The 11,511-nt window shown below is 36.1% G+C and overlaps 1 protein-coding gene across 1 annotated transcript; it reads right to left on the reverse strand.

The window, feature by feature from the left end:
* Positions 1 to 699: 699 nt before the first annotated feature.
* Positions 700 to 11,254, reverse strand: LOC117339637 (uncharacterized membrane protein YGR149W-like). Its single transcript, XM_033901337.1, has 7 exons — positions 10,859 to 11,254; positions 7,430 to 7,587; positions 6,873 to 6,944; positions 6,391 to 6,549; positions 5,577 to 5,706; positions 4,021 to 4,145; positions 700 to 2,478 (listed from the first exon to the last, which is right to left on the reverse strand). Exons 1-7 carry the CDS (start codon positions 10,967 to 10,969, stop codon positions 2,283 to 2,285), a joined length of 951 nt encoding a protein of 316 aa, XP_033757228.1. The 5' UTR covers positions 10,970 to 11,254; the 3' UTR covers positions 700 to 2,282.
* Positions 11,255 to 11,511: the final 257 nt, after the last annotated feature.

Consider the following 11,511-nt stretch of genomic DNA (forward strand, 5'->3'; position numbering starts at 1 on the left):
TATTGCTCTTCAAAGATAATATGCTATCGTATTTGAAGGAACAGTTGCGTATTGAAAAATGTTGATATTTTAAATGTTACAAATATAGAATTGATTTGTAAATAAAGAATATGCAATCACAGATTACAAATAGAAAATGACAGATAGGGAAATATTATAGATAGAGCTGATAGGATATGTAGAATTTTAAAAATGGGGACGAATTTCATTACATTTTAGAATGTCCATAATTGAATACCAAACGAAAACGTCTCCTAGGTAAATACTATTCTCCTACCTTACTACTGTGAACAAATTGTGTATTATATATATGTTGTTTTCTCTATACCATTAAGTTGGTTTATATGAGAAATACATTTGAATCTCGAAATCTTTATTTTTTTTGTAAGGAGCGATTTGATTGGCTATGAGGAAATTTCGAAACGGGCGTTAATGTTTTAAATATCGGGTTCCCAACAGCTACTGTTTCACCGTTTGTGTTACCAAAGAGGACTACACGATTTGAATGTCTTATTTTCTTAATGTGTGATTTGCGATATATTCAATAAATACGCTATAAATCTCTGATTTTTAACGACTTTCGATATTAGCGAATATTCCATATTTTGAAATTGATCTGCCGTGAAAGTCTGATCAATTTTGAAAACTTCGATTCTGTTGAACACCACATCTAGATACAGTTAACGACAAACAAGAATAGTCAGTAAAACCTGTTTTATTTCCAACTGTTTACGAAACACTCCCTGGTCAGTTGACAAGGCAGTTTGTCAACGACCAGTTCAGAAGATAGCATCACCACAAGTCCATCTGATAAGTTCATAAATAGGTCATATATTTACTACAATAAGTAGTTCACAAAAAGTTCTTTGCAAAATTATAAAAAATATATATTTCCCATAAAGAGCCCAATTGATAAATGACACTTGACGACAACAAGATCATATTGGAAATAACTGGCACGGAAGAACTATTCACACATTCCTGGCGTGTGCCCGGCAGGAATCGAGCCCGGGTCTCCCGTGTGATAATCCCCGGCTCTACCAACTGAGCCAAATGCCCAGCTGTCAGCCGAGTGACAGAGAATCCGCATGGTCAGTCGACTTTATACTACGTAAAAGCCACAGTGATCCGCTCCTTTTACACTAGCTTAAAATGCACGACTTGGTGATTACTATATTAGTTCATGATTAGCGATTTGACTATTAATGTTCACATTTGAGTCGAGAAGCCCAGCAATTTAATAACCACTGGTCCAATAACAGTTTGATGGTATAGTCCATAAAAATATCAATTGAAGATCCTACCCCAAAATTGACAAATATTACTCTTCACAATGAAAGGTTTGATAAATACAGTACAGCTTACGTGGACTTTGCGTTTTCCATTTCTTCACAATGTGACATCTGACGATCACCAATCAAAATAATCTAATTTAACGATCTACACTTTATGATGATGAGTCATTTGACGTTATATACACGGTATATATTCCATTTTGTCATTTGACAATAAAGACAAAATACACTTCTAGACAATAACCATTTCATACATTCCCTATAATACATCATTAAAGATTACCAGTTTGCAATGCACATATTGGCGATAACATTTCACAATATGTAAACAAGCCCCTTTGTAGGATTAATATACCATATACAGCGTACATGTGATCTGTTTGAACGGGACATTGAACTTATTTCCGGATTAAAGATGTTACATAGTAGTTTTCCGGTTAGAGATTATTCACCGATTTCCTTTTTAGAGATGATTCATCGTAGCTTCCGGTTTAGAGATTATTCGCTGATTTCCTTTTTAAAGATGCCACATTGTAGTTTCCGGTTTAGAGATGTTATATAGAAGGTCCTGATTTGGACATGTTTGACACTGATGACGAGATATACATGCGAAACAGTCAATGTAACAAAAAGTGATGGCGAATGATCAGGTGATGTGCCGAAATCATATCAGTCCAAAATTTGTCCGATTTTTAAAGAGAAGTCATATCCGGTAAGTGGTCGTATCCACAAAATTTGACACTTAGAAATGTCAAAGAGAAAATAGTGTTTGCATTTTGTCAACACAAAGACAAAGACCACGCACAAGCCATGGTTCTCCAAACTTCGATACGGAGTTGAGAGAACATCCACAAATGCGGACTGTCCAATCGTCCACACAGACTAAGTCTGTCCGTCCGTCCACACGGATGTTCGGTTGTCCATATCTCCGCGGATGCCCACAATCACGTTCGTTGCTCTGTAGAGCAGTTTCCAGGCGAAAAGTCTCTATTCGAGTTCATCGACAAAACCTCGGACACTGAACACGTGCATGTAGTAGCTGGCCCCGTTATAGAGGATAACTAGCGAGAGCGTAACCAGGAGGACACAGTGGGCGGCAAAGAAATAGAAACTAAGTGGGACACCGATCAGAGCGACGAAACAAAACAGCCAGTTAAAGAAGAAAAAACAAACATTTCGGAACCTGAAAAAAAAATCAATTTGTTAATAAAGTATGTCCCAGACCAACAGGAACTTAGCACCTGACACATGTTTATTAATGGAAGCAAAATGAGCGGAAACTGTCAATGGGTTTATGAGATATCTTATATTCAAGTTTTTTTCTTCTAAACACAGTGGAAAATGTGAGCTTTAATCTTTGACCGATGATCACCAAACTTTTATCAGATGTAATAATGAACTCATCCTTTCCCACACCGGGTACACCCACCATATAACAATGAACTCATCCTTCCTCACAACAGGTACCCCCAACATATTACAATGAACTCGTCCTTCCCCACAACAGGTACCCCCGCCATATAACAATGAATTCATCCTTCCCCACAACAGGTACCCCCACCTTATAACAATGAACTCATCCTTCCCAACAACAGGTACCCCCACCATATAACAATGAACTCATCTTTCCACAACAGGTACCCCCACCATATAACAAGGAACTCGTCCTTCCCCACAACAGGTACCCCGCCATATTACAATGAACTCGTCCTTCCTCACAAATGTACCCCCACCATATAACAATGAACTCATCCTTCCCCACAACAGGTACACCATCCATATTACAATGAACTCGTCCTTCCCCACAACAGGTACCCCCACCATATAACAATGAACTCATCCTTCCCCACAACAGGTACCCCCACCATATAACAATGAACTCATCCTTTCCCACAACAGGTACCCCCACCATATAACAATGAACTCATCCTTCCCCATACCCCTACCATATAACAATGAACTCATCCTTCCTCACAACAGGTACCCCGCCATATTACAATGAACTCGTCCTTCCCCACAACAGGTACCCCGCCATATAACAATGAACTCATCCTTCCCCACAACAGGTACACCATCCATATTACAATGAACTCGTCCTTCCCCACAACAGGTATCCCCACCATATAACAATGAACTCATCCTTCCCCATACCCCCACCATATAACAATGAACTCATCCTTCCCCACAACAGGTACCCCCACCATATAACAATGAACTCATCCTTCCCCACAACAGGTACCCCCACCATATAACAATGAATTCATTCTTCCCCATACCCCTACCATATAACAATGAATTCATTCTTCCCCATACCCCTACCATATAACAATGAACTCATCCTTCCCCACAACAGGTACTCCCACCATACAACAATGAACTCATCCTTTCCCACAACTGGAATTCCTCTTATAAAAATAAACTCACCCTTCCCAAAAACAGATGATTTCTTCACACTATCAAAACCGAAATCTCCCTTCCCACATTATTCAATTTTTCTATTCCATCAAAAATGATCTCACTCTTCCTCCCAACAGGAGATTTCTGTATAAAAATGGGCTCACCATTTCCCACAGAAGTTTATTTCTTTATAAATTGGACTCATCCGCCCCAACTGAAGTTAATTTCTTTATAAATTGGACCCTCCATTCCCCACAGAACTTATTTTCTTTATAAATTGGACTCGCCCTTCCCAACAATAGATACTTTATTTATAAGTTGGACTCACCCTTCCCCACAGCAGTTAAACATTTTATGTACACAGCCTCCTTTCTTGGTTCCGAGGTAGGTAAAGCTGAGGATATGTTCCGGTCCTGGTTTCTTTATCACGTATATCACCAAGGCGTACATACCCTATAAATAGATACACGTACATACCCTATAAATGTATACACGTACATACCCTATAAACATATACACGTACATACCCTATAAATATATACACGTGCATACCCTATAAATATATACACGTACATACCCTATAAATATATACACGTACATACCCTATAAATATATACACGTACATACCCTATAAATATATACACGTACATACCCTATAAATGTATACACGTACATACCCTATAAATATATACACGTACATACCCTATAAATGTATACACGTACATACCCTATACATGTATACACGTACATACCCTATAAATATATACACGTACATACCCTATAATTATATACACGTACATACCCTATAAATATATACACGTACATACCCTATAAATATATACACGTACATACCCTATCAATGTATACACGTACATACCCTATAAATGTATACACGTACATACCCTATAAATATATACACGTACATACCCTATAAATATATACACGTACATACCCTATAAATGTATACACGTACATACCCTATAAATGTATACACGTACATACCCTATACATGTATACACGTACATACCCTATAATATATACACGTACATACCCTATCAATGTATACACGTACATACCCTATAAATGTATACACGTACATACCCTATAAATATATACACGTACATACCCTATAAATATATACACGTACATACCCTATAAATGTATACACGTACATACCCTATAAATGTATACACGTACATACCCTATACATGTATACACGTACATACCCTATAAATATATACACGTACATACCCTATAAATATATACACGTACATACCCTATAAATATATACACGTACATACCCTATAAATGTATACACGTACATACCCTATAAATGTATACACGTACATACCCTATAAATATATACACGTACATACCCTATAAATATATACACGTATATATGTAGTCCGATATTTTTATGAATAAAATCAATGAAAATTGTCAAAAACGAAAATATGTTGTGGCCATAGTAAACGTCGCTTCTAAGAAATGCTAAATGTAGTAATCATTATTGGAATGTATTGCGATTCTGTATGAAGGGAACCGCAATGCACTCTGGGAGATATTGGAGCAAGGCAGAAACTGCGCCATGTGCTGTAAACCGGAAGTTGCTTTGCAATTGTGTAATTACCGGAACTCGGTCTCATTCATCAAAACGCTTCATTTAAAGTACAAGATATTAAATGAAACAGTGATGAAAGCGATAAGTTCAGATGTCTCATTGTGTAAAATGCAAACAAAAAATAATATTTTCGTATTTTAGTGGGGAAAATACCATCAGTCCAGTTGATCTAGTAAAACATGCCGAACGTCTCAGGCTGTGTTACCTACAGCATAAAGAGGCCGAGGTTTGGTTTATGGTGGTAATGCGGTGTTTGTACTTACACTGTGGAAGACAAAACAGAAGAGAGGAACTAGAAAGAGCCAGATAAGCATTTCCGGATCCCATTCCGTGTTTCCGGGGTTGAATGTATTCACCCAGTACTGAGATGTTGTTTCCGGGTACCAACGGATTCTGCAAATAACATAAGGCTCTTTTACAGAAAAAAATGAATGGTCAAAAATAGATAAACAAATGAATTACAGTTATTCAAGCTGTGATTATCTTATTTCAAAATTTGGTAAGGATTCTCAGATCCTTAAAAGTATCTTACGTCTGTAACAGATTAGTTTACCTACACAAACGAGAGTATTCCGAGTAGTATGTGACATATTAGTTTACCTACACAAACGAGAGTATTCCGGGTAGTATGTGTATGTAACATATACGTTTACCTACACATACGAGGGTATTCCGGGAAGTATATGTATGTAACATATTAGTTTACCTACACAAACGAGGGTATTCCGGGTAGTATGTGTATGTAACAGATTATAGTTAACATACACAAACGAGGGTATTCCGGGTAGTATGTGTATGTAACAGATTATAGTTAACATACACAAACGAGGGTATTCCGAGTAGTATGTGTATGTGACATATTAGTTTACCTACACAAACGAGGGCATTCCGGATAGTATGTGTATGTAACATATTAGTTTACCTACACAAACGAGGATATTCCGGGTAGTATATGTAACATATTAGTTTACCTACACAAACGAGGGTATTCCGGGTAGTATGTGTATGTAACATATTAGTGTACCTACACAAACGAGAGTATTCCGGGTAGTATATGTAACATATTAGTGTACCTACACAAACGAGAGTATTCCGGGTAGTATGTGTATGAAGGACGATGACACTTTGTCGTGGTTATGGAAGACTAGCGAGTTCCGGTACACGACCATTGCCCACAATAGGGGACCATTGGCGATCCCGAACACCACCGCGAACATCAGGGGAGCGTCTGCTATCCTGTACAGAAAACGTCATCATCAGTTTAATTTTATACATCCAGTTAATCGATACATTATAATAGGAAGAGTATTGAACCGAAAACGTTTTTAACGCCAAATTTACTAAAAGTTACCAAATAACACAGAGAAGCGTATTCCGCTACTGACTCGTGTTATCACGGAATTAATAAATTGCACTATAGATATTAATAAAAAAAAAAAGTGAATATGAAGCATGATTGACACATGTATATTTAAATAAAAATATTTTCTGTGTAACAAACTAACCGGTTGTTGCGGAAGTTATCAAACCAAAATTTTGTATCAAACTGCTGAACTTACCATATAAAAATATACCAGGAGAGGTTGGCATAGTAACAGAAATCCAAAAGAAAGTAGTGCCATTTGTGTTTACTGAAATACACGAAAAAGATAATGTTGAATTTAAGGAAGGCTAAAATAAACGATAAAAATAATGTTTACTTTAAGGAAGGTTAAAATAAACGATAAACATAATTGAATTAAAGGAAGGCTAAAATACACGAAAAAGATAATGTTGAATTTAAGGAAGGCTAAAATAAACGATAAACATAATTGAATTAAAGGAAGGCTAAAATACACGATAACATAATGATGAATATAAGGAAGTCTAAAATACACGAAAAAGATAATGTTGAATTTAAGGAAAGCTAAAATAAACGATAAAGATAATGTTGACTTTAAGGAGGGCTAAAATACACGATAAAATATAAAATATAAGAAGGCAGAAAAACAGGTGAATTTAGGAAGGCGGAAATACTCGATAATTGAAATCGTTATAAAGGTAGGAAGGCTGAATTACACGATAATCAGGTAAAGTTAGAGACGGTCATACATGGAGGAGATGGTTCAATACTTACAAATAGATGACGATGCGAATTGAAATGACGATAGGTAATGATATGGCGTAAAAGATAGGTAGCACCCACTGCGCGTGCAGCGCGAGATGTGTGAGAACCACCATGACAACAAGGATAAATACGTGATAAAACTTCTCCCTCAGTCGACTTTTATTCCTCTGAAATGGACAATAGTTGCATACTGGTAAAACAAGGGAGGTAATCAAGTTAATAAAGAAATTGAAATCCCGATAAAGCTGTACGACAGGAGTCTGCTACAGTCAAAATGCATTCGGCCCTATCCTGTATATATCATAATTATGGATTTTTGAGGGTTATGTGAACATTCGATGATATTATCCCTATATAAGAGGTATATTTATTCTGTGGTTCGACGCGTATTTTTCAAGGGAGGTAATTCACTCGAATAGGAGAATGATTTGTGCAAATAGTTTACATAAAATTTACGAAATTTTGGCACAATTATGTACAATGTCAATATAATGTCAGCTAAGTCTTGGTCTGAAATTCTGTCGCATCTCATACTGTGATAAAATCAATGAGAAGTCAACACTTGACTCAAATAATTTGATATCTTGATCTCAAACAAGTGAGAGCGCTATATATTGTATAAGTATAGAGATTTCTACTACTAGAAAATAAACGTAACCTGATTATGATACAGCGAATCCTAGTAAATAAAATTTTGAAGGTTTGATTAAAAAGATATCAAAACATGGTTCCTCATTTTCTTGTCAAATTGAACAAAAGTCTACGCTCAATTCAACTTTGTATGCTAATATCATATGTACTTGTAAGTTATTATATGTGGATATTTCTCTATTGTGCTTGATAATATAAAGAATACACTCCATCTATACTGTGAATACTCTACACGTGTATTGTGACTTCTTAATATATTACAGTAGAGCACAAATACATTCCGAGTCTTGATAACATAACCCGCATCTCTAAGGACTCAATGATTTTTTTTAAATAGTTATTTTTTTTATAGAAATGATAAAATATTTTACATCCTAACTTTAAGGAAAAGCACCCTATACAAGTCTAGCCTAAATTACCTCCCTCTAAATTACCTCCCTCTAAATTACCTCCCTCTAAATTACCTCCCCCTAAATTACCTCCCTCTAAATTACCTCCCCCTAAATTACCTCCCCTGCGTAATTTGATTTATTGGTCATTCATCCATATTATACATATTACTGAATCATAAGTTACTTCATTTGTTTTAATACGAACATTGTTTGATGGGGGTAATTTTATGATGAATGACGATGATTCAGTGATGTCACCTGCAGCATACTGACTTCGAGAAACAAAATATTGTGAATTTGCCTAATAATGTTACTATGGCTATGTAAACTGATTTAACCCGATTTCCCCAGAAGACTTTTTATGATTATTGATGTACTGTCGGTATTTTTTGCTCTATCCAGGAGAATGAACTAGTGACTAAACTTCCTTTATAATGTCATAAACTTTTTTTTTTTTTTCAATACATTTTTGTTTGAGCATTTATTTCTTTTGGTATTATATTCAGTTAAATTGGTATTCTGTTTGTATTTTGTTTTAAAATTTCAAATATGTAAATAAAACCTTCAGACTGATATCAAGACTATCGGGCTGATAAGGGGTGGGGGTGGGGTAGGGTGGGGGGGGGGGGGGGGGGGGTGATATCAAAATGGCCATACAACAATCTCTAAATATTGCGACTCTGATACCTCAGACCCCTGTGCTATCATACACGAAAGTCGCAGGGACAAAAATATGAGTTATTTGGAGATTGTAACAGTATTTTATTTGCTGAAACCTCATGACAATGAATACTACAGGAACATCCCATCAATTGTCTTCAAAACACTGAAATTCTTCCCTATCTTTCATCAACTGGACATTGGATGACCAATTGTGTTCAAAAGCAGTGTCACTTTCTGGAGACTGTGAGATCTAACCACGAAAATACCAATTGAAAGTGGTAGATGGTCTAATATACCACTTGGAAAAAGAATGTGCACTTTATGTAATTTAAGAGAAATAGGCGACCAATTTCATTATCTATTTAACTGTGAACAACAACTTATACTCAATAGCAGAAGAAAATTTATGTCTAGATATTATTATGCACCAATATATTTGAACTTACTTCATTGACTAAATTTATTATTGATATAAACGAGATAATTAATTCACAATTTACTGATATCCATCCTGTTTTACCATGTTTCATTGTTATCCATTTGTTAATGTTCATATTCTCTGCACTGTGTTGTTTATGAGAATAAACAATTGCCATTGTCATTGCCCGGTCTACAGATCGCTGTGATACGGACTTTAACATTGACCTGAGATGACCCTTTACACGTGCGACATGTAAGCTTGGCATGATACAGATACATACCTAAACTCCGGTCATGCTGATAACTTAGTCAACAGCGATTAAAATTAGATTAAGTTCATAATGCACCCATCGATATCTCTCTGATAACTACTGTACATGGTACGCTATTTAAAGTAAAGAGAAATTGATGACAAATTTAACCGGACTTCTAGTATGATGCCCTTGTATACCAGTCCCGTTAGTCCGGATGTCTGTTAGACCGTAAATCCGGAACTCCGAAACTAAGAGTATATTTTTCCATAAAATTATTTTATGAAATTTATTCAGCACTGTTTGTTTCAAAATGTATTTTGATATTTGTCATTTCTCATGAGATGTTTGTATTGACAGACTTCTATTGAAAAGTAACAGTTGAGTAGACTACAAGGACGTGCACGTGCTTTTCCGTTCACCGTTCTCACATCCTTCCGTTCAACATTTACATTAAAGTTCTTAATGTATTTATTAATGAGACAATAATATACACACATGTATGCGATTTGAGAGTCGATATGTCGGTAAGCATGACTATATTGAGTTGCTAATGTTTTTGTAAATGTCAATCATTTTACCTAAACACCTTGAAATTCTGAGAAACATTTTAAAGGAAATTAAAATTTTCCGTAAATTTGATAACCACATATTTATCAGTCACCCAGACTCTATTCTTATTTATAACGTTCCGAGAATGAATGTCTGATTCAACAGGCTAAACAGTCAGACTTTGGAAATTAATCAAGAATCGTTATACATATGTAGATGAGCTAGGAACAGTTACTGTTAGTATGCATGTATATGACGCATGGTTTTATCAATACCATTTTAAAATGAAATGATTAGATAAATGAATTAAAATAAACTTTAGATAATACGAAGAGAAAATGATCCGTTTGAAAAATACATCGACCTAGTTGTTTGAAAGATATATCTGACGTCCGTGTCTTTAGCATATTCACATTTCCCCCACAAAATATGTGCAATAATCAGTCCGATTATTGGTTTTAAAATATAATTTGTATAATATTACGACATTATTTGAGCACGTGACTTACCTGAGGCGCGGCCCCCGGTTCCTGTTTCTCCAGCTGGACATAGGGCGACTCCATTGTTTTAGAAGTGTTGATATCGTAAGCCACATTTATAACATTATCATGGCTGGGCATTATGTTGATAACGTTAGCCTTCACAACAACAAACAACAACAATGACCATATCTCCAGTAAGTACCGGTCATCTGTCCTGTCTGACTAATGACTGACAATCCGGTCTCTGTGTGACAGACTTTTACCCACGGCGGTTATCTCTAGAACAGGGTAAAGTGTGAAGGATAACGGGAACACGTCATTTTCATTATCGACGATGAAGGTGCTTATACCGAGCGGAGCGCTCTAAGAAGGTTTTGACTCGAGCTACGGAGTGATGACTGATAAGCCGTAGGTTACACTCATGACAACAGAATTGTATCACTTGTGTTTCGTTCGGTCGCTTGTATTTACTGGAGTAGGGTAAACATGTTAGATACTGTCACTGGGTATCGTCACTGACACACGTCCCAAAGTAAATTGACATCGTTTCTAACTTAGGCTGGGTCAAAACTTCCGAAGAGATTCGGGCACCCACCTTCGAAATTTAATTCGATCTCGATAAGCAATCTATATCTTCAGATATTACTAAGGAGCCTACAAACAGTTTTAGTGTCTACAGC

The sequence above is a fragment of the Pecten maximus genome, chromosome 12 (assembly GCF_902652985.1).
Source record: "Pecten maximus chromosome 12, xPecMax1.1, whole genome shotgun sequence".
In the NCBI taxonomy this organism is placed as follows: Eukaryota; Metazoa; Mollusca; class Bivalvia; order Pectinida; family Pectinidae; genus Pecten; species Pecten maximus.

What these genes read in the sequence shown, in the direction of transcription:
- LOC117339637 (XM_033901337.1), bottom strand. Translation starts at nt 10,969, where the DNA reads ATGCCCAGCCATGATAATGTTATAAATGTGGCTTACGATATCAACACT. An exon ending in TCCTGGTATATTTTTATATG is followed by an intron (nt 6,550 to 6,872) that starts GTAAGTTCAGCA and finishes TTTTCTGTACAG; the next exon opens with GATAGCAGACGCTCCCCTGA. An exon ending in TTTAACTGCTGTGGGGAAGG is followed by an intron (nt 2,479 to 4,020) that starts GTGAGTCCAACT and finishes TTTTTTTTTCAG; the next exon opens with GTTCCGAAATGTTTGTTTTT.